The 23830-nt window shown below is 43.9% G+C and overlaps 1 protein-coding gene across 3 annotated transcripts in view; it reads right to left on the minus strand.

The window, feature by feature from the left end:
• mdm4 (MDM4 regulator of p53) overlaps positions 1-23830 on the minus strand; it is an 80537-nt gene that overhangs the window by 26262 nt on the left and 30445 nt on the right. For 2 of the 3 annotated variants that reach the window (XM_034166942.1, XM_034166941.1), the window contains exons 5-6: positions 798-847; positions 371-435 (exon numbers count right to left, since the gene is read on the minus strand). In XM_034166942.1, the coding sequence (XP_034022833.1) occupies positions 371-435; positions 798-847 (115 nt within the window). Of the gene's footprint in view, positions 1-370; positions 436-797; positions 848-1214; positions 1350-7499; positions 7575-7651; positions 7737-8160; positions 8268-23830 lie in introns of those variants that run through there. The other variant, XM_034166943.1, reaches the window with a different exon arrangement.

Below are 23830 nucleotides of genomic sequence, written 5' to 3' on the forward strand. Positions count from 1 at the left end.
CATGTACTAGCTAACCCAGAATGAGATTGCCCACGCAACAAGCTTCCCCAGCCTTCTGGACACGATGAAGGGACTTGGGCTGTCGTACCTGACTTTTCCCCTTTGGGTACCCCAAGAATGGCCAATTTTTAGCTTAAATTTTCAAAGGCCCCCCTCCGGTTGCTTCGCTTCCTCGACATTACCACTACACTAAAATTTTATCCTAGCTAGAACCCTGGGTTAACACATTCTACAACTTGGACCAAAACTGTACCATTTTTCAACTGCTACAAAGACACTGGCCCAGTTTATATATTAGAAGGGCTGTGTGTAATGAGGTAAGAAAACTTGGGGGTCTCTGTTTCTCCTGAGCACCATGCTTCAGCTTTACCTGACCGTGATCCTCCACTCCGCCCTCAACACATTCACGGCTCACAGAAAGATTCTCTGCAGCGTCTGCATTTCAGATAAGACACAGTAACAGAAAAAGGACATCCCCACCCTTTAATTGTAGCACACTCACACTTTAATGAACTCTCTCACTGCGGATCTGTAGGACAAGTTGGACAATGACATACATGTGTTCCTACACAGAATCCACTTATCCCACAAAAAAGCACAAACTGTCACAAGCACTCCATGTATGGAATAAGAAAACTCTTTCTGGGATACAAGGAAAGAATGTGTCAGACACATAACCACCATATACTCAGGATTCTGTATGATTCACTGGACACAAGTTAGTTTAATGCTTTCATACAATGCTTAACTGACAATTTCCCCAATAAAAAAAATTTCAAAATGAAGGTATCACTTACCAGCACAACTAAGTACAACCAGGTATTTCTTGAGCATCTCATACACTGGGCTGCAACATTAGAAAACAAGAATTTAGGATGTTATTCCTCATTTTAGAACAGTATATTGCTTGGATGTAGCAATGTCTGCCCCACCCCGACAGGTCAGTATTGGCTTTGTGATCCTCGATACATTCAGAATGCCACCTTTTGTTAGACAATGCAGTTGTCATACACAGATTGGGTGGCCTACACTATGTTAAATTCTTCATCAAATATTTAAATAGTTGGAATGTGATCTTAATAAATATTTTAGTGTACTGAGCAAGTATGTTAAAAGGGAAACTTTCAATTTCATTCTTGACCAAAAATTGTGATAAGGACAAACCCACTTGTAGAGGGAGAGAGAGAGATCCAGCATAAGCAGGGTGTGTTTACCTGGGGTTTTTTGACAGAAAAACTCTCCACTTCCAGCAGTTCTCCCAAAGGATCATCTTGGCAGTGGACAATGTGCTGCCTCTGTTTATCATACAGCTGCTTTCCCATGATGTACTGACCCAAGTAGTGCATCACCTACACAAAACAATGGATAATACTAAACATCAACATGCAACCACAGGGAACATTTTTATCCAACAAGAATCCAATACGATGAGTGCATCCAACATTATGTTAATATGTTACCATGTTAAAAATAAATAAATGCATTTAAAACCTTTTACAAAGCATGAAATCCAAGTGGAGATTTCATACGCCTTCATTTTAATATGTTTCTCTGCGCCTCTCGACTATCAGTGCTGTCCATTTTATGAACAGACAAGACAGGATCAGTTTTTATTTATTTTTTTGCCTCCTTGCTCTCGGCCGAGACGGACGCATTTTTCCTCTCTCCCTCCCTCCCCATCTTTCCTGCTTCTGTGGTGTGTTGTCTGTGAGGCTGCCAACTTTGCTCTTCTGGAAAACGGCAAAAATGGATCTGTTAACGTGGTCTCTGAACGCAATTGACACTATTTTTTCTACAAGACACTCGGGGCGGAGGACCCGACCTGTCCTGCCGGGACACGTGATGGGTTACGTGCAGGTCATGTGTCTTTACACGCTGTCTGTGGAGGACGTCGAAGATGTGTATATATTTGGCTCGGTGGTGACCGGCTTTCTGCTGTGTGGAGCGGGCATAGCGCTGGTTTACCGGAAAAATAAGAAGGTGGAAGCGGCAATAACTGGCCCGTCCAGACTGCCCCACATGATTGATTTGATTGGAAGGGCAGTGTCAGCTCAGTCGGCGGGTGTTAACCGCACGTTGGAAAGCATCTCGGAGGATGGCTGCACTGGAAAACCGCTTTGATCGTCAGTAATGACCACATCTCCTATATTCAGATGTATTGAAAGCCACTCTGTTTCAGACTGTGGAATCTTTCAGGCGTCTGCTAATCTGGATATTCATTCGGCTTCCCAAAACACAGCTGCACTTCAAGGCCACTGTGATAAAAACCTCCTGAAGAACAACACTTAAGCCTCGCTCCCTGGTCTCCCCCCACCCTTACCTTCTCCAGCTCTGACGTTGACTGTGGACAGTGGACTGTTCAGGGCTGGGCCCCTTTTCCCTCCAGGATGGACAAACAAGGCCGTTGATGGCGCCTAAAGGCTGCCTCCGAAGTGTTCTGTCTGATAACTGGACTTTTCAAATCTCGGTCGTCGTCTCGTCGTCTTTCGTCTGTGTGTGTGATCATTGTTTTTTTTTCCTGCATTGCTGCTGTGTGGTTTAACGCAGTAGCTATGAAGGTTTTTCTCTCCCTAGTTTTACCTTGTGAGTGCTTTTTATATGTGTTCATGTACCGGGCCAGCTTATGTGTGTTGTGTGTGTGTCGTCTGTTGTCATGAGGCCGGTCATGGTTTGCTCAGCCCTGCTGTTGACCTAGGCAAGGATGTACATCTGGAGCTGGTCCCCGGGTGCCTAAAGGCGACCTCTGCTCCTAACTGGCAATTAGGATGGGTTAAATGCAGTAGACACAATTCATTGTGCACGGAACATGTTCCTATGTGCATATGACAATAAAATTCTTTTGAATCCTTGAATATAATCAGTTTACATCAGAATGACCGCACAACACCACTACAGAGAAGAAACCCTATCTGATGATGTCTAACTGTGTCAGAGTCTGGGTAAGTGTTTGTAAGAAGAACAGAAAAGGACTACAATTCTAATGCTACTGAATCTGAATGCAAAACTCCTCAAATTGTAGCTGTACAATGAGTTCAAGCTCATAACGTTTCAACTGTTACACTCCAAAATGTTGAGGTAGACAGTTAAAATAACAGCAGCCTTGTAATGATACAATACTTAACCCCTGGTTCCACCGAATAATGAACGATGAATAATGAGCCACGTAGCATGTTTTTTTGGGTACGAGTCCAGTTAGTCAACAAAAGTGGGAGAATAGTGGCTCTTACAGGCAGAATATTCAGCTAACAAGGCTCATCTCTGAGCGTGGCGCTAATTTCAAGAAGTTAAAAATTTGGCAACTGCGTGGGGCAGTTTGTGTACGAGGTACTATAAGGATAAACAAGCCCTCTCACGCGCTTTGCCGTGACTAGGGATGGGTATCGAGAACCAGTTCCTTTCGGGTATCGTTAAGAAATGATTCGATCCATCGACATCAATAACCTTTTTACTTAACGATTTCCTTATCAGTCCTTCAGAGTGGCCGTTGTTTTTGGGGGTGTTTGTCAGGAAAATTATAATTTCTCTAGATTGATTAATCAACTTTTCTGCAGCGCGGCTTTGCTTTGAACCTTGAACCAATCGAACCAGTGCTTCGATCATTGCGTCGTTGATTAAGTTTTTTTTTTTTTCGCTTTCCCCTGCTAAAACCCTAAAGAGCATATGGCTGTGAGTATTATTTACCTTTTTATGTTAAACCGACCAGTTATGGTCTCCTGAAACAGTTGATAGATGTATTTTATAACTTAAAAACGGGACAGATGCTAACACGTTAGCATGTCTATGGTATTTTCAATGTTTTTCAAAGTTAGCATTAAGCAGTTGTAGCTGTCAAGCGTTTGTTGTCGTAAAAGAGTCAAATGTATTACAAACTGTAATATTTTTTAAATTTATTTTTGTTTATATATTAATAATAGCAGCACAACAATAATAGTAATAATAACTAATCTAATGATTATATACAATTTTAGAGAAAGAGACAAAAAAGAACCTGAATAAAAACACAACAGAAAATATAAAACCAACTAACAATGAACATACATACATACATACAGAAATAAATAAGTGTTTCCTGTGAACACCTAGTGACTCTTACAGCTCCATTTCATCCCTGTTTTATTTAAGTTTAATGACAGTTTGTTTCGGTCAAACCATATTTTCAATTTGTTAATTTCTTCAGTGATTTCCTCCAAAACAATCTGCCAAGTTAGAAAATTGCTACATCTAGTAAAAGCAGAATACTACTGGAAATGAATTTGAATAAGTTTTTTTGTTTTGTTTTGTTTTTTTTTTCACTAAACGGATGCTGCACTCACTGGAGTTTATTGTCTGGAATAGCCCCAGACTGCATTTCAAAGCTTCCAGAATTCAAATGTGCAAAGAAAAACTGTTTATACAGGTGCTTTTTAAAATTGCAAACAAAGGAATCAGAACATAAATACAAAAAATATAAAAATAAACTATTAACAATAATTAGGAAACAAAAAAAGATTATTACAGTGAAAACTAAATAAGAGTAAAGATAATATGAGGGTAACATGGGGAATTATAAAAAGTGTGATTGATAGTGATGGAACGAAAGAAACTATTCCAAATTACTTTGTTAAGGAAAATAAAGAGATATATTATATAAAAGAAGTTGCAAATGGGTTTAATGATTATTTTTCAAATGTAGGGTCAAGTCTGGTGGGAAATAAACCAATAATAGAAGATACATTATGTACATTGGTAAATACGGTCAACAGTATTTTCCTGGACAATGTGGAAAAAGATTAAATAAGAAATATTGTAAAAAACTGTGTAAGCAAAAGATCAACTGACCATGAAGATTTAGACATGGTGACTGTAAAAAGTATAATAGAAATTGTTATTGAACCATTTACTTATATTTGTAATCTGTCTCTGTCAACTGGGGTTTTTCCAGATGAAATGAAAATTGCTAAAGGTAGTCCCATTATATAAAAATGGAGACAAACATAATTTTCCTAATTACAGGCCAGTATCATTGCTTCCACAGTTTTCTAAAATTACGGAAAAAGTTTTTGTAACAAGATTGGATAAATTTATTGAGAAACATCATATTTTAAATAATTCTCAGTATGGATTCAGAACAAACATTCGACAGCTATGGCAATTATGGAACTAATAGAGAAAATATCAACAACATAGATAATAAGGATTATTTTGTAAGTATTTTTATTGACCTGAAAAAGGCTTTTGATGTTATAGACCACTCAAGATTGCTCCACAAGTTACAACAATATGGAATAAGAGGTGTTGCACATCAGTGGGTAAAAAGCTACTTAGAAAATAGAAAACAGTTTGTTCAGATAAATAATACCACATCAGAATTGTGTAACATTATTTATGGAGTACCACAAGGATCGGTACTTGGACCCAAACTGTTTATTTTGTATATCAATGATTTGTGAATGTATCCATGTGCTTGGCAGCATTTTATTTGCTGATGATACAACGCTGTTTACTCTGGATCAGATATACAGGAAGTAGCACAAGTGATAAATACAGAGTTGGAAAAAGTTAAACATTGGTTTGATATAAACAGATTGTCACTAAATATTAATAAGACAAATTTCATATTGTTTAATGATAGAGCGAAAATAAATAATGTGTCATTACAAATAGATGGAATGGATATACAAAGGGTTAAAAGAAATGAAATTTTTAGGAGTCATGATTGATGAAGATCTTACATGGAAGTCCACACATAAATTACATAAAAGGAAAAATAGCGAAAGCCATTGCTGTTTTTGCATAAAGTAAAATATTCATTAAATAGTTATGGTTTATTAACATTGTACAATTCATTGATTGTCCCATATTTAACTTACTGTGTAGAAATCTGGGGATCAACATATACAACCTATATACAACCTTTATTTATTTTGCAGAAAAGAGCTTTAAAAGTGATTAGTAACAGTGGTTTTAGAGATCCATCTAATCCATTGTTTATTAAGTATAGGGTACTTAAATTTCATGATTTAGTCGATTTGAAAATATTACAATGTACCAAGCTAATAAAAATACTTTACCAACAAACATTCAAAATATGTTTGAAAAAGAGTAAGTAGTTATAAATTGAAAGGAATAGAAGTCTTTAAAAAACAAGATTTAGAACCAAAGTAAAGGAAAGGAGTATTGCAGTAAATGGTGTCAAATTATGGAACAATCTTAATAAAGAAATTAAAGAATTAAGGTCGCTTAAATTATTTAAAAAACATATTAAATTAGATGTATTAAGTAAGTATGAAACTATGAAGTAAGTCAGTGGGCTGCAAGAAAGTCAAAAAAAAAAAAGTAACTTAATGTTTGGAGTGTCTTAAGTTTAAATGTAACCTATCAGTGATGTAATCTATTAATTAATGGTCATAATTATGAAATGGGTCAGTGGTATGTGACAAGTTAAAGAAATGCAATCTGTTAAATAATGTTGACTATGATGCTGTATATTGAAAGATTGTATTGTTAAAAGGGGCAGAAATCATAAGACTTGTTCTTCTTTCTGCTCCTTTCATTCTGGTATTGTGGTGCTTTTGTTTTTCTTTTAAATGAATGAAATAAATATTAAAATATATATATATATATTTTTGTGCGGGTGGTGTTGGGGGGTAATTTGGGTTTCAGCTTTTTTTGTTTTTCACCACTTTCATCCCTGAATATGTGAAATCGTGAGTCACTTTTGTGCAGATTAATGTTACTAACTGGGTCTTGTTGTGAGGAAAGAAACGAGAATTGTCCTCCGTTCTGTTCACACAGCTCCAAATGCTGCGCGGCTCTCTGCCGAGTCAAGTTAGAACGATAGAGTCCAGTCGGAATAATAACTCAAAGCGAACACAGTTTTGTTTATTTTTATTTATTTAACTGAATGAATGGATTTTGGTGTCTCTTATCAAAAATAACCCGGAAACGTTTACCATGTGAGTAAAAACCTGGAATTCTGGTAATTTCCGTAAGACTTTGATCACTGGATCAGATAAGCTCTGCTGTGTGCACACTGATGCAACGACTTGCACGCAAGACTAGCTGGGTGAACACGCAGAAATGCTGCATTTAATGACTAACACTGGTGAACTGCAGCCTGATGCACAGATGCGCACACCAGTGGACTGTGACAGAAGTGTCTTTTTTTTGGACTGCATTTAAAAAAATATGATAACATTTTGAATGGATGCTGTGAAGTGAAACCCACACTTTAAAGGGACAAGTGTGGGAGGGGTGGAGGGTTGGACCAACCCATGGCGCTACACGACCATTCCAAGGCTGGATGGAGCTCAAATGACAGGTCTGTCGTGGTTGATTAGGTCGACTGATACCTGGCATATGCGAGATACTTAGTGGCACACAAAAGATTCTTCATAGCAGAAGTGTGATAGATTTATACGTGGACCATTACTCAAATAATCACTGAAATTCTGGCAAATTTATTATTCGGTGGGAGTAAGGCTTTAAGGGACAAACTAATCATTTGCATGACAGATCACCTCTTTGAGTGTGAAGACATCTTCCTGGGCTCCAGCCACACGCAGAATCTGCAGGAGAGGTGCTTTGGGTTGCACCTGAAAGACAGTGCCGCTGCTCAGCATCAAATGCAACACATGTGAGAAAAGTGTGCAAGTAAAGCTTTTTATTGTACCTGATTCCCCTCTCCAGGTAGGACCTGCATGCTGTGCTCGACTCCGACGGCTGGATTAATAGGGCGCTCATAGTAAAGGAACAGTCTGCAAAGCGGAACAATTTCTAGATTAGCATCATGCTAGGCTAAAACGCTACAGTGTCAGACTTACGTGGTTCTATATTAAACTTTAAATACTGAAAATCATTAAAATAACACTTTAAAACAACGCCATATTATAAGAAATGTCTCTGAATTTAAACACAATGAGCCCAGTTGCAGATGATGGTGTGAACCACTCACAACAAGCACCAGGCCAAACTAGTAGGAAAGCTAAAGTTGAGTAAAAAAAAATAATTATAAAATACTGCCGAAAATCCGGTCCCAAATATTTCGAAGATGTAACATATTTCCGACGGATCGTGGACATGGTTAATGACACCAGCTAACACTTTAGCTCAGCTACTGCAACCGCGGCTAACATGCTAACGCTAATCGTAGAACAATGCCTTCGTCCCAAATATTCTTACCTTGATGAGCTCACATGCTAGATGTGTAGCGTTGCCCTAACAGCTAACCTACAAGCGTAAAACACAAAAATACAATATAAACACATGTTATAGTGTCAGTAGCTAACGCGACGCCCTCAAAAAATATTCAAATCTATGTTGCACAACTTCCGTAAGCACTATACAGCTTTGAATGCAGTGCCCCCTAGTGGGCATCGTCTGCATTAACACGAATTTGGTTAAAAACAACTAAATGGTGTTTTGCCGCCATCTACTGTTACAGACTATGATTCAAGCCTTGTGTAAAATGAAATATGCAGGTAATAAATTGGATATCGGTGTAACAAGGAGAGAGAGAGAGAGAGAGAGAGAGATCCTATTTTCATTCACAGGTCTAATTTGCATATGGCGTGAAGCTGAACAATATCCTGTTTTGTCTTGTTTGCTTGGGGGTTTTGTTCGTTTTTTTTTTGTTTGGAGAAAACAGATGGGACTAGATGGCAGCAATTTTGTACGCACACACACACAAAGTTTACATACCCTGGCAGGATTTTTGCTTTTTTTTGGCCATTTTTAAGAGAATATGAATGACAACACAAAAACTTTTTTTCACTCATGGTTAGTGGTTGGGTGAAGCTATTTATTGTCAAACAACTGTGTTTCCTCTTTTTAAATCAAAATGACAAGAGAACTACCCAAATGAACCTGATCAAAAGTTTATATACCCCTGTTATTAATACTGTGTATTGCCCCCTTTAACATCAATGACAGCTTGGAGTCTTTTGTGGTGGTTGTGGACGAGGCTCTCTGATGGTAAAGTTGCCACTGAATATGTCTTGGACTTTATTTACATCAATTACAAAGAAATACAAACAGTATGGCAATCTATGGTAAATCTGCATGGAGTAGACAGTTCTCAAAAACTCAGTGACATTGCAAGAAGTAGAAGAGTGAGGAAAGCCACCAAGACACCCAGACAACCCAGAAGAAGTTATATGCTTACGTGGCTGTGATTGGAGAAATTATGCACAGTGCAAGCTTTGTATTTTGTATTTCCTTTCCGATCCGATACTGAATAAAATTCAGGCTGGTATCGGCGATACCGATCAGATACCTTGTGCAAATATACTTAATGTGTATGGTAAATCTAAGAAAAGTAATGTATTTCAAATTATAGCTTCATAAAGAATTACTTTGTCTTTGCATTCATCAAACATCTTTACAAGCTGAGTCTCTGTCACTTTTTTTCTCCCTTGGAGTTTATATTTTGGGTCAAGAGCTCTCACAAATCCTTGGAAACTTTGGTCTTCTATTATGGACAGAGGCTGGAGATCCTTCACAATCATCTCTCCTAGGCACCTTGTGAATGTTGCTGTTCTTGGGGAATCATCTTCAAATGATTTAAGATCACACTGCAAAACAAAACGATGCGGGCTACTCTGCAGTGCTTATTAGATTCAACTATGTATGTAATCTCTCCCAATAGCCTACAATAAGGGGATACAAAAACACTTGCTGTTTTATAATACTAGGTGACTCAAACTGAAATTGCCAGTAAAATATTAAATTAAATAAATAAATGCTGTTGGGGAAAGTGTAGTGACACGGACCCACAACAGGGGGCGCAAATGAACGGTCAATACATGAGCCAAAAGGTAACAATTTAATGTTGTGAATGTGCACAACGATTATACAGGACAATCACAGAATCTAATAGCAGAACAATACCCAAGGTGACGTGTGGGCAGGCTCGAGGATAGGAAGACGTCTGTCCTGAGAAGAGCGGGACCACCTATTTCTACCGCCACAGAACCCGGTGAATACTGGAGCCGCCAAGTCCCGAATTCCCAGGTGATCACCATCCCCGACTGTCGGATCTGGTACTGCTGGCGAGGAGCACAAACAGTGAGATGTGGGTGTGTGCACACCCAGTAACAAAAACAGTCAGAAGGTGGAAAGTCACCTCCACCTCTAATCACACACTCGTGCAGCTCCTGTTAAACCACTTATCTGGTTTGGGTGTGAAGCGAAGCCGTCGCTGTTCACACCAAACGCCAATCCCGCAGATAAGGCACACCACAGGAAAACGGCTGCAAAAGAGTTCAGACTTATGACACAGTTTTAGATACAGCAGAGAATTACCTTCACAGGTAGATGATATCTCGGCAACGAGGTGGAGACGACGTCCGGTCTTTATGGAGTGAGATGATGTAGTGTAGATGGGTGACAGCTGTCAAGAGATAATGAGTGACAGCTGTCACCCCCGGCTGTGTCCGTGGCGGCAGCGCCCTCTCGTGCCTGAAGCCCGCACTTCAGGCAGGGCGCCCTCTGGTGGTGGACCAGCAGTACCTCCTCTTCTGGCGGCCCACACAACAGGATCCCCCCCTCAACGGGCGCCTCCTGGCGCCCCACCAGGCTTGTCCAGGTGACGGCGGTAGAAATCGGCCAGGAGGGCGGGATCCAGGATGAAGCTCCTCTTCACCCAGGAGCGTTCTTCGGGTCCATACCCCTCCCAGTCCACCAATACATCCGACGGACGTCCAGGAGCCGGCGCACCGTCCAAGCCAGCTCCCCGCCGATGATCCGGGCAGGAAGCGGCGCCGGTCCGGGAGCACAGAGGGGTGAGGTGTGGTGAGGTTTGATCCTTGACACATGAAAGACCGGGTGGATCCGCAGTGAAGCCGGGAGTTGGAGCTTCACTGCGGCAGGGCTGAGGATTTTGAGGATTTTGTATGGTCCAATATACCTGTCCTTGAGTTTCGGGGAGTCCACCTGGAGGGGGATGTCCTTCGTGGATAGCCACACCTCCTGCCCGGGCTGGTAAGCAGGGGCCGGGGATCGCCGGCAGTCTGCATGGGTCTTCGCCCTCGTCCGGGCCTTCAACAAGGCAGAACGGGCGGAGGGCCACACCCGACGGCACTTCCGCAGGTGGGCCTGGACCGAGGGCACACCGACCTCTCCCTCTACCACGGGAAACAATGGGGGCTGATACCCCAAACACACCTCAAATGGGGAGAGGCCGGTGGCAGAGGACACCGGGCTGTTATGCGCATACTCGATCCAGGCCAGATGTTCACTCCAGGCCGTCGGGTGTGCGGACGTCACACAGCGCAGGGCTTGCTCCAATTCCTGATTGGTCCATTCTGCCTGTCCATTGGTCTGCGGGTGATACCTGGACGAGAGGCTCACAGTGGCCCCCAGTTCCCGGCAGAAGCTCCTCCAGACATGTGAGGAAAACTGGGGACCACGATCAGAGACGATGTCAGTAGGTATCCCATGCAGACGGACAACGTGGTGGACCAGGAGGTCTGCAGTCTCCTGGGCCGTGGGGAGCTTCGGGAGGGCCACGAAGTGGGCCGCCTTGGAGAACCGGTCCACTATCGTGAAGATGGTCGTCATGCCCCGGGACGGCGGGAGGCTTGTGACAAAATCCAGACCGATGTGGGACTAGGGGCGATGAGGCACATGAAGTGGCTGAAGAAGTCCCTGTGCCTTCTGGTGGTCTGCCTTGCCCCTGGCACAGGTGGTGCAGGCCTGGATATATCCCCCGGATGTCAGCCTCCAGGGACACCCACCAGAAGCGCTGCCAGACCACTGCCACAGTCCTTCGCACCCCCGATGACAGGAGAGCTTAGAACCGTGACAGAAATCCAAGACAGCAGCTCTTGCCTCTGGTGGGACATAGAGTCTGTTCTTCGGCCCTGTTCCGGGGTCCGGGCTCCGTGCCAGGGCCTCCCAGACGGTCTTCTCCACGTCCCAGGTGAGGGTGCCACGATAGTGGACTCCGGAATGATGGGCTCCGGTGGATCCGACAGCTCAGTCTTGACTTTGTCTTCATGCACCCGGGACAATGCATCCGATCTCTGGTTCTTGGTCCCGGGGCGGTAGGTGATTCGGAAGTCAAAACGCCCGAAGAACAGTGACCAGCGGGCTTGCCTGGGGTTCAGCCGCTTGGCAGTCCTGAATATACTCCAGGTTCCGATGGTCAGTGAAAACCGTGAAAGGCACAGACGCTCCCTCCAACAGGTGTCTCCAGTCCTCAAGAGCCTCTTTCACCGCAAGGAGTTCTCGATTGCCGACATCATAGTTCCGTTCAGCTGGGGTCAACCTGCGAGAAAAGTAGGCACACGGGTGAAGAACCTTATCGGTCTCTCCGCTCTGGGATAGTACGGCTCCTGTCCCTGAGTCAGAGGCGTCCACTTCAACCACAAACTGGCGGCTAGGGTCGGGCTGCACCAGAACTGGTGCAGACAAGAACCGGCATTTCAACTCCTTGAACGCAGCTTCGCACCGATCCGACCAGGTGAAGGGGACTTTTGGAGAGGTCAGGGCTGTCAGGGGGCTAACTACCTGACTGTAGCCCTTAATGAACCTCCTGTAGAAATTTGCAAAGCCGAGGAACTGTTGCAGCTTCCTACGGCTTGTTGGTTGGGGCCAATCTCTCACCGCCGCAACCTTGGCCAGATCAGGGGTGACGGAGTTGGAGGAGATGATGAACCCCAGGAAGGACAAAGAGGTGTGGTGAAACTCACACTTCTCGCCCTTCACAAACAGCGGGTTCTCCAACAACTGCTGCAGGACCTGACGTACATGCTGGACATGAGTCTCAGGATCCGGGAAAAGATGAGTATGTCATCCAGATACGAAGACGATCGGTGCAGGAAGTCCCCGCAAGACGTCGTTTACCAATGCTTGGAACGTCGCGGGGGGCGTTAGTGAGGCCAAACGGCATGACCAGGTACTCAACATGACCTAATGGGGTGTTGAATGCCGTCTTCCATTCGTCTCCCTTCCGGATCCGAACCAGGTGGTACGCATTCCTAAGGTCCAGTTTGGTTGAAATTTGGGCTCCATGCAGGGGCGTGAACACTGAATCCAACAGGGGTAAAGGGTATCGATTACGAACCGTTTATGTCATTCAGCCCCCTGTAATCAATGCATGGACGGAGTCCGCCATCTTTCGTGCCCACAAAAAAGAAACCTGCACCCATCGGGGAGGTGGAATTCCGGATCAACCCGGCAGCTAATGGGTCCCGGATGTAGGTCTCCATTGATTCGCGCTCAGGACATGAGAGATTGTACAGCCTGCTGGACGGGAACTCAATGCCCGGGACCAAATCAATGCACAATCGTACGGACGGTGCGGGGGAAGGGTGAGCGCCGATCCTTGCTGAAGCAAGATCGTGGTACTCAACCGGCACCGCCGTCATATTGGGAGGGACTTTAACCTCCTCATTAGCATGTACACCGGGAGGAACCGAGGATCCTAAACAAGTTCCAGTGCAGGTTTCGCTCCACTGAGCCACAACCCCAGACGGCCAATCAATCCGGGATTGTGTTTATCATCCATGGGAAGCCCAAAATCACGCGGGAGGTAGAAGGAGTCACAAAAAAACTCAATCTCCTCCCGTGATTCCCAGGACACTACCAGGGTTACAGGTAGTGTCTTGTGTGTGATGAAAGGGAGAAGAGTTGCCATCTAGTGCTTGCACCCTCACTGGCAAAGAATAAGCGCCACCAGAGGGAGCCCTACCTCCCTTGCCCATCTGCTATCCAGCAGATCCCTTCTGACCCCGTGTCCACCAGTGCTGGGGCTTGAAGGGTTAAATCCCCGCTCAGGATTGTAACTGGGAGTCGTGTGAAACATGTGTATGACCCACGTGAATGTTTTGACTCCCCCTCAGCCCAGTCTCTAAGGCGGGCGTTGTGTTTTGACCGTTTGAGGCAGTCTCACTGCTGATGCTCACTCGAGCTGCAGACAAAGCACTCCCTGCGGACCTGCCTCCTCTGTCTGAATGTGGCCCTGCTCATGTCCCTAGCATCGTCAGCAGGGGGAGCTGTGGCCACCGGAGCGCTGGGCTGTGCAGCATGGGGGAAGACGGCTCCCTTTCGGACCGGGAGGAAGAGGGACGGCTTGTGCCTGACCACGCCCTTCGCCTCGCTCCCGTCACGTTCTTCTAACCGATTGTCCAATCGTATAACCAAATCGATAAGCTCAGCCAAATCCCGCGGTTCCTCCTTAGCCACCAGGTGCTCCTTCAGGACCGACGACAGTCCGTTTATGAAGGCGGCGCAGAGCGCAGTCATATTCCAGCCGGATCTCACAGCCGTGATGCGGAAGTCGACTGCATATTCGGCTGCGCTCCGGCGCCCCTGTCTCATTGACAGCAGCACGGTAGACGCGGTTTTGCCTTGTTAGGGTGATCAAAACGGTTCTGAGCTCCCTCACAAACCCAGTATAAGAGGCAAGGAGCTGTGAACTTTGTTCCCAAAGCGCTGTAGCCCAAGCGCGTGCCTCACCTCGAAGCAAATTAATCACGTAAGCCACCTTACTGGCATCAGACGCGTACATCACGGGACGCTGTGCAAAGATGAGCGAACACTGCATAAGAAAGTCCGCGCACAGTCTCTACACAAACCTCCGTACGGCTCTGGGAGGCTTATGTATGCTTCAGGGGATGGTGGGGGGGGGGTCGTTGAATGACCAGTGGAATGTCTGTATTCGGCACCGGCGTCGGCTGGAGGAGGAGCTGCAGCAGCGCCCTGAGCGCGCATTTCCACCTGCGCGGTGAGAGCCTCCATCCTGCGATTAAGGATGATGTTTTGCTCGGTCATCAGGTCCATCCGAGCAGTAAGGCGGTGAGGATGTGCTGCAACTCACCAATCACGCCTCCAGCCGACGCCTGTGCACCCTGCTCTTCCATTGGCTGTCCAACAGATGGTTGACGCCCCTCGGGATCCATGACGTTGGCCGAGATATCCTGTTGGGGAAAGTGTAGTGACATGGACCCACAACAGGGGGCGCAAATGAACGGTCAATAGATGAGCCAAAAGGTAACAATTTAATGTTGTGAATGTGCACAACGATTATACAGACAATCACAGAATCTAATAGCAGACAATACACCAAGGTGACGTGTGGGCAGGCTCGAGGATAGAAGACGTCTGTCCTGAGAAGAGCCGGGACCACACGATTTCCACCGCCACAGAACCCGGTGAATACTGGAGCCGCCAAGTCCCGAATTCCCAGGTGATCACCGTCCCCGACGGTCGGATCTGGTACTGCGGGCGAGGAGCACAAACAGTGAGATGTGGGTGTGTGCACACCCAGTAACAAAAACAGTCAGAAGGTGGAAAGTCACCTCCACCTCTAATCACACACTCGTGCAGCTCCTGTTAACCACTTATCTGGATTGGGTGTGAAGCGAAGCCATCGCTGTTCACATCAAATGCCAATCCCGCAGATAAGGCACACCACAGGAAAACGGCTGCAAAAGAGTTCAGACTTATGACACAGTTTTAGATACAGCAGAGAATTACCTTCACAGGTAGATGATATCTCGGCAACGAGGTGGAGACGACGTCCGGTCTTTATGGAGTGAGATGATGTAGTGTAGATGAGTGACAGCTGTCAAGAGATAATGAGTGACAGCTGTCACCCCTCGGCTGTGTCCGTGGCAGCAGCGCCCTCTCGTGCCTGAAGCCCGCACTTCAGGCAGGGCGCCCTCTGGTGGTGGGCCAGCAGTACCTCCTCTTCTGGCGGCCCACACAACAAAATGCCACAATAATTGACACCAACCGCGTGTCATTTAGACAAACCTCAAAAGTTCAGTTACTTTCCACTGTGTTTCTGTTAATGATATACATTACATCAAATGACTGAAGTATCAAAAGCATTGATATTTTGATTTGAGAATTGATTTTAGAGCATAAAGATCTGGTATCAGAGTTACCGATATTCATTGTTGATCCGCACTTTACTAGTCCGAGACTTATGTGAGAGGTCAGCTTCAGTAGAGTTCCGGTTTAGGGCACAATTTAAACACACCTCATGAACAAGACATCGGGGCACAGCAGAAGTTCATCCTAGGTGCTAAATCTCTTCGAGAAAACCCTCTCAGCTTGGGAGAACTTGTCATTATAATTGCTCATGAACTTACTGAATAAAACCTTGTTATTGTCAAGTGCTCCTTAGGAGTCACGTGCTCCAGCTAGTCCTTGGCGAGCATGACCTCATAGAGGAGGAGGACTCCAGTCAGCTACTCAATGCCAATGTTCAGACCACAGACATCTGATTTTTTTATTTTTTTTTTTTTCCTGAAGTCAGATCTTCTGAGGCAGTCTGTCCACCCTGTTGTTTGCAAATGATCAGATCAGATTTATGTGTCCAGACATCACAACTAATCACAGCTCTACAGTCATGAATGATGGATGGAAAAATGGTCATTGGCCCTGCGAGAACCAGGCATCCATTTGACCATATAATGTTTCACCCTAGATGTGTGTATTATATGCAGATTACACTGATAAAGTGAAAAACCTCGGGTTAACCTCTGATCCCACACTTTCCTTTGACCTACACATTAGGGAAATCACTAGGACTTCTTTCTACCACCTCCATAATATTGTGAAGATTCATCCTATGCTGTCTGTGGCTGAAACAGAGACTCTGCTCCAAGCCTTTGACTCTTCTAGACTGGATTCCTGCAATATCCTATTCTCTGACTTGCCACAGTTCATTATTAGAGCTGGTTCAAAATGCTGCTGCTAGAACTTTGACGAGGAACAGAAAGTTTGACCATATTACCCTGATTGTGGTCTCTGTTCACTGGCTTCCTGTCACTGCAAGGCCAGATTTAAGGTTTTGTTGTTATTAACATATAACATCTTTCGTGTACTAGTGCTCTCTATCTAGCCAATCTAATTAAACCTTACATTCAAAAAATCCCAAATGTGGCCTGTGTTCTGCGTTCTCAGGAGACAGGATCACTGTGTGCCCCTCAGGTTATAAAGAAGTCAACAGGCCACGGAGCTTCTCTTATCGTGGACCTGTTCTGTGGAACAATCTGCCTGCTGAGATAAAAGGTCTGATTCTGTGGAGTCATTTATATCCAGATTAAACAACCATCTGTTTTCCCTTTGTATGACTAACATACTTGTGTTGTATCAAACCATTTTCCCCTCCTTCTTAATTGTGTTGTTAACAGTGGAGCGGGTCTCAGCCTCATCATATCTAACTTTTTGCTTTCGTGGTGGATCTGTCACAGTGTCTTTTCAGTTTAGAACCAAATAGTATTCCAGTTTGCTCTGGTGTTTGGTTGATTCTTTCCAGTGTGTCAGTTTTCTTTTTCTTTTCTTATAAACTGGTTTAGGCCAGTGTTGTCCCAAGTATTCCAGAAAGGGCCAAGAGGGTGCAGGTTTTCTTTGCAGCCACTGACTCCAGCAGGTGAAGCCGGAGCACCCAAAGGGAACCCACGCAAACACAGGGAGAACATGCAAACTCCACACAGGAAGGACACAGGTGGGAATCGAACCCAAGACCTTCTTGCTGTGAGGCAATAGTGCTAACCACTAATCCACTTTACTGCCAAACAAACACATAAATAAATAAATGAAGAAAAAAATCTGGCAAATCTGAAGGGGGCATAAATCAGCAATCTGCCCAAATCTTAAAAAAAGGCAGTTCATCACATCTGACAATTTGTGGCATCAAAATAAAATGTTTTATCTTAAATAAAGGTTTATCTTTTTCTCCTAATTTCTCCTGTAAATTCTGTTACTCCTGTTGCCTTTGTTATTTTGTCAACTACAAGTTTTTTTGTGGCATAATTGTTGGCAAACTTGCAATACAAAATATTGGTGACATTTCTAGAGAAAAAAAGTCGAGGAAGTGAATAACTCTAAATTCAGTGTAATGTGGATTTATTCTGAAAAAGGTCATTTATTGAACAGGTGTTCCAGAAGAGAGCAGATCAGCAGCAAGCAAAAAAAAAAAGTGCTTCATAGAAAACCATTTGTGATTGGTTAATCATTTGTGCAGTTTATGTCATTTCAAACACAAATGTGACACATAACAGAGAAGACATCACAGATCATCCAGCAGGTTTTTCACAGTGCTGGTGGGTGAAAGGTCATGGGCCTCCTTCTGCTCACTGAGCTCTTTTTGAGTTCAGCCGTCTCCAGTCCAGGTTCTCCTGTAACACTCTCAGCTCCTCCTGACGCCTCTGGACCATCATGTCTCTCTCCTCTCTGACTTTAGCCAGTTGCTTCCGGTGTTTGTTGACCAGCTGCTCTTTTTGGTCACATTCCTGATGGTGACTTTCCCTGCACTGATGGTCCATCTTCAGTGCCTGCTGGCTGCTCTCAGCTCCATTTTCTTTGATGTGCCACTTTTTCTTCTCTCTCATGTATTTTTCATGGAGGAATTTGTACTGGTGGCTAAAAACAGTAAAATTCTTTTTTCAGTTTTTGGAGGTCTTCCTTGAGGTTCTGTTCGATTCCTCCTTGATTTTTATTTCCTCAATGAGTCGAACAGCGAAGTCGTTCAGAGACACGATGAGTTTGTTGGTGTCGGGCTCCATACCAGCAGAGGGAGCTAGAGGTTGGAAGCTGAGTGATATTTGACTTCCTCAGCTGCTCCAACTCACCTTCCAGTTTGGTTACAGTCAACCTCAAGTTTCTTGAAGTCTGAATTAGTTGTTTGTGCTTTTTGTCAGCCGCAGTTTTTGCCCTCTTTGCCAGCCGCTCTGCGTCCATTGTCCTCTCGTCTGCTAATTCCAGCTCAGACATCAGTTTGTCCACGGTCCTCTCCTCCCGGCTGGTCAGCAGCTCTCTGAGAATATCATGACGCCACTGTGCTTCCAGCGCTCTGCTGCTTCCAAGTTGGCTTTGAGAGCCTCCTCTTTCCTCAGCTGCTTCACCTCCATGTCCTTCAGCGAGTCCTCCAGACGTTTCTGGATGTTTTCATGCTGTGCCTTCAGCTGCAGGTTATCATCCTGAGCTTTTACAAGGTCTGACATAAAGTCTTGAAGTTGCTGGTTTGCAGACTTCAGCTTTTTTTTTCATTTCAGCTCTCTCATGTCTGAACCTGAGCTCCTTCTGGTGCAGTTCTCCCTGACAGCATTTCAAATCCTGCTGCAGCTCCCGATTCTGCTTCTTATAGTTTTTTTTATCTCCATTTTAAGCTTCTCCATGTCATCCTGATCCTCTGTTGGCACATCCATCTGCTCTTTTTGCTCCTTTTGAGCTTCACTCTCCTCTGCTGACTCCTGAATATCTTTCTATTCATTTTCCTCCTGCTTGTCCTCTCAGGAGGCAGGTATCCATCTCTGTCTCTGTCTCAGTCTTTGTCTCTGCCTTGGTCTCTGTCTCTGTCCCTATTCTAGCTTGGACCTCACTGTCTTTTCCTTTATTAAACACTGCTGGGTCAGTTCCCTTCATTTTCATCCACAGAGATTTAGCAAACATTTTAGCCATAGCTTGAAACTTAGCTCGTCAGATTTAACTGCCTTAAAATTATTTATTTTTGCCAAGTTTATGGCTGTGGTTTATAGCTTGAAAAGCCTGAAGCCTGTTGTGATACTGAACAAAATGCTCAATCCTTTACGGCACGCCAGCACCGTTTCCAAACAGCCCCACCTCACGTTAAGGCATTGCGGGCACGCGAACAGTTGGTGGCGGTAATGTACCGTATTGGTTTGCAAACCGCCAGTAAACTCGAACGAAGAAGACGACGACGACGACGACAACCGGGGGCGTTCAAAGGAGAAGAGATGTAAAGTTGACAACGAAAATAGAAGATTTAATAATGACTGGTCTGGTAAATATGTGCACGTAGAAAATGCCGAAGGCAATCCCATGTGCCTGCTGTATTATGACTGTTGCTCGGTGAATAAGGAATATAACGTGCGGAGGCACTTCATTACGACTCACTCCCGTTTTGACAATGAATATTCACCGGATGCTCGTCAAATAAAAATAAAAGGACTTAATACGAACTACAAGCGAAGCACTGCAATCTTCTCCCGTAGCTGCACTCTGCAGCAGAAGACAACGACAGCATCCCTGCGTGTTGCGGGTTCTTGCTAAAAAGAAAATGCCGTTCACTGACTCCGAAACAGTGAAAGAATGTATATTAGCTGCCGTCGACGAGCTGGTAGCGCACAAGCTAAAACAGCAGGTAATGTCTTCAATCAAGTCAATCCCTCTGTCAGATACAACAGCTGCAAGACGAGTGGATGTTTTAGCCACAGACGTTTCGAGACTCTTCTAACTCAGTTGAAGAAAAGAAAGTTGAATTCATGTCGCTGGCTGTGGATGAGTCAGCTGACAGCTCCGATATACAGTAGCACAACTTTGTATGTGCGATTTTTCAACGGTGATTGTTTCAAGGAGGATCTGTTGGGCCTAATTCCACTGGAGCGACAAACAACAGGGGAAATAGTTTTTCAAAAGATTATTGCTTTTAAAGACAATGGACTGGACCTGGAGCGTATTAACCTGGTTACAGATGGAGCTCCCTCAATGGCAGGAAGGGTCAAAGGACTGTAACTGCAGTGTCTCCACTGGCTCGTTGACCAGAGTGTCTTCTGCTCTCAGCTTAGTGGTGAGTTGAAAAGTACCGTGGAGTCTGTGACTGTTGCAGTGAACTTTAAAAGAGCAACATCCAGTCTTCAATACAGGTTGTTTCGCAGACTACTTGCTGATATGTCAGATGAGCACTCTGACCTACTGTTACACAACAACGTCTGGTGGTTAAGCCAGGGCAATGCACTTCAGAGAGTCTGTGAACTGAGGGAGGAAATTATCACCTTTCTATGTGAATGCAAGCACAAGAAGGCTGAAACATTTCTGACAAAAATGCTGGATGAGAAATATGTCTCAGAAATGTGCTTTTTAAGTGATATCATATATCATTTGAATGGTCTTAATCTGAGTCTTCAGGGGAGGGATAAACCAGTGGCTGATGTGGTTGAAAAGATGACTGCTTTTATAAAAAAAAAAAAAGACATTTTCGCATGTGATCTTAATGACAGCCTGCTGCACTTTCCCACACTCAGTGACTTCATTAGTATATACTTTTGATGTTCTGTTAAATAAAAAGGGAAAAAGAAATGCAGTAGCATTTGTCTCAAATGTACATCCGAGAGTAATAGTACAGGTCACGAGAATGTCCGGCCCACAGATCATAGTATTCTGACAAATTTGGCCCTCGGAAAAATATAGTTGAATAGCCCTGCCCCAGGCCATCAAATACAGCCATAGGGTATTGCAAAGGCTTTTCGTCCGTCCGTCCATCTATCTGTCTGTGCTCAGCATAAGTCCAGTCCAACTGCCAGAGTCTTGAAATTCACAGGGAGCATTCAGACCTTGGATAACTTCAAAGATACAGTAGCTAACCTTGATGCATTTTTAAGAGGTTAAAATGTCACATTCTGTTTCAGTCTGATCCATTTTGTTTTTGCAGGGTTGCCAACTCTCACGCATCTGGCGTGACACTCACTCTTTCAACATCAATCTCACGCACAAGTAAGAAATGTCACGCCAAAATAAAAATATCTCCCGTTTATTTTCTGTTGATGACTAGATTAGACCAGACCAGACCAGAGCGCACTGTTTCTTAATGAAAAGAGAGGATAAGACGTCAACTGATACGTCAACTGCCTCATGAAGACTTTAGAGAGAGTTCGAGCAAAGCTGCGGAGCTTATGGTTCTGAAGTCAGCCACTGAGGCGGCAATAAGAAGATTTGGATAACAAGGTAAGCCCATCAAAAGCCTAACTTTGGGTTCCTTGCCACTTACAGACGGAGCCTCATCAGTCCGATTGTGTGTTGAGACGAAAGGCTTCATCTCAACACACAAGACGAAGAAGAATTCAGTCTGGTGAAGTTGGGACTTCGAAGGTTGGAGACAGAGATAGAGACAACAGGAGGAGAGGGGGGAGGAGGAGAGTTTGTGAATCGAAGCCTCTTTTTAAAAACAGGGTCAGTTTTTATTCCAAGAATTGGTTCAACAAGAGGACAGTCAATTTATTTATTTTTTTAAAAAATAAAGAAAACTATATATTTTTATTTTATTAACTTTTATGGGTTTTATGTATGTATTAATGTATTTTTGCCTGTGAGTATTTTGTTGGGCCACAATGGAAACAAGCCTCTTTTTTTTTTTTTTTGCTTTCTTCTGTTACCCTGTATTTATGTATGTAGTTATATGTTTGTATTATTTTTTGCATGTTTCCATTTTATATGAATTAAAATCATTTGTTCCATGCAAGTGCTATGTTAACGATTGGCCAGCAGATGTCGCCATCTTTAATTGCTTCAAACACTGAACCATTTCAACACATTTGCTTCATCTTGATTCAGTGGTTTAAAACGCCTCAGTTTCTCCATCAGTATAATTATCAATAAAATACATCAGCAACCACACGTTTTCAGAGCATGTGCACAAATAGACTTACAATCACAAATACTTGCTAACCAGGACATTAAATAATGTACCATATGTCCTTTAAATGACCTAGTTTGCAGCTAGTTGAAGTCTGTAGCCGACTGTCTCAACACACAATCGAACTGATGAAGCTCCGTCTGTAAGTGGCAAGGAACCCAAAGTTAGGCTTTTGATGGGCTTACCTTGTTATCCAAATCTTATTGCCGCCTCAGTGGCTGACTCAGAACCATAAGCTCCGAAGCTTTGCTCAAACTCTCTCTAAAGTCTTCATGAGGCAGTTGACGTATCAGTTGATGTCTTATCCTCTCCTTTCATTAAGAAACAGTGCGCTCTGGTCTAGTCTGGTCTAATCTAGTCATCAACAGAAAATAAACGGGAGATATTTTATTGTGGCGTGACGTTTCTTACTTGTGCGTGAGATTGATGTTGAAAGCGTGAGTGTCACGACAGATGCGTGAGAGTCGGCAACCCTGCAAAAACAAAATGGATCAGACTGAAACAGAATGTGACATTTTATCCTCTTAAAATACCTCTTTGGGATATGGGCCCAGGAATTTAAGCATAGGTTTTACATCAAAATAAAAAACAAAACAAAAACCTTGGTTCTGTTATTGTAAAATCTGCTATCAGGATTGTTTAAACATGTTGACAAAACTCTGGCAAAATCTCATTCACTTTAAATACGGCGGTTACTTTTACTGTGAAAGAAGTTGTCATATAATGTGATCATATAGTACACGCAAATGGTGTAATACATCTTTAAGAGAATCTGGCCACTGCGCTTGTGTAGTCTAGTGCGCATGTCCATGCGCAGTGGAAAAAAAGCTTAGAGAAAGTAAGCTGTGTTCGTGTGTGTGTTCCTGTGAGTTCTCTAACAATATAATAATCCTCTGTGGAATATAATCGTGTGGACATTTGGATTATTTACATGGTGTCAGAAGTCTTGACGGACACTTCGCTTTGTTTGGAAGATGGCCAAGTTTAATCCACCGGAGAATTTCAGATTCGATCATCCGAATGAGTGGGCTGATTGGCGGCAACGTTTTCAGCATTATCGTATGACTATGAAACTGTTTAAGGAAGATGGAGAAGTACAGGTCAGTTCACTGATATATGCTATGGGCTCTGAAGCTGAGAACATTTTCAAGTCGTTCACTTTTGACGAGATGGGAGGAGGACTTTGAGACTGTATTAGAAAAATACGACGAGTACTTCTTCCCCAAGCGAAATGTGATTCACGAGCGCGCTTGCTTCTACCAAAGATCGCAGCGGCCCGGGGAAAAGGCCGAAATGTTTATCAGAGCGCTGTACGAAATGTCCGAACACTGTGATTTCGGTGCACACAGAGAGGAACACATTTGTGACCGTATTGTCGTGGCCATCCTTGATAAAGAACTGTCACGTAGGCTACAGTTGGAGTCTAAGCTAACGCTAGCTGACACGGTGCAAACCGTCCGCCAG

This window comes from Thalassophryne amazonica, chromosome 3 (genome assembly GCF_902500255.1).
Source record: "Thalassophryne amazonica chromosome 3, fThaAma1.1, whole genome shotgun sequence".
NCBI classification, from domain to species: Eukaryota; Metazoa; Chordata; class Actinopteri; order Batrachoidiformes; family Batrachoididae; genus Thalassophryne; species Thalassophryne amazonica.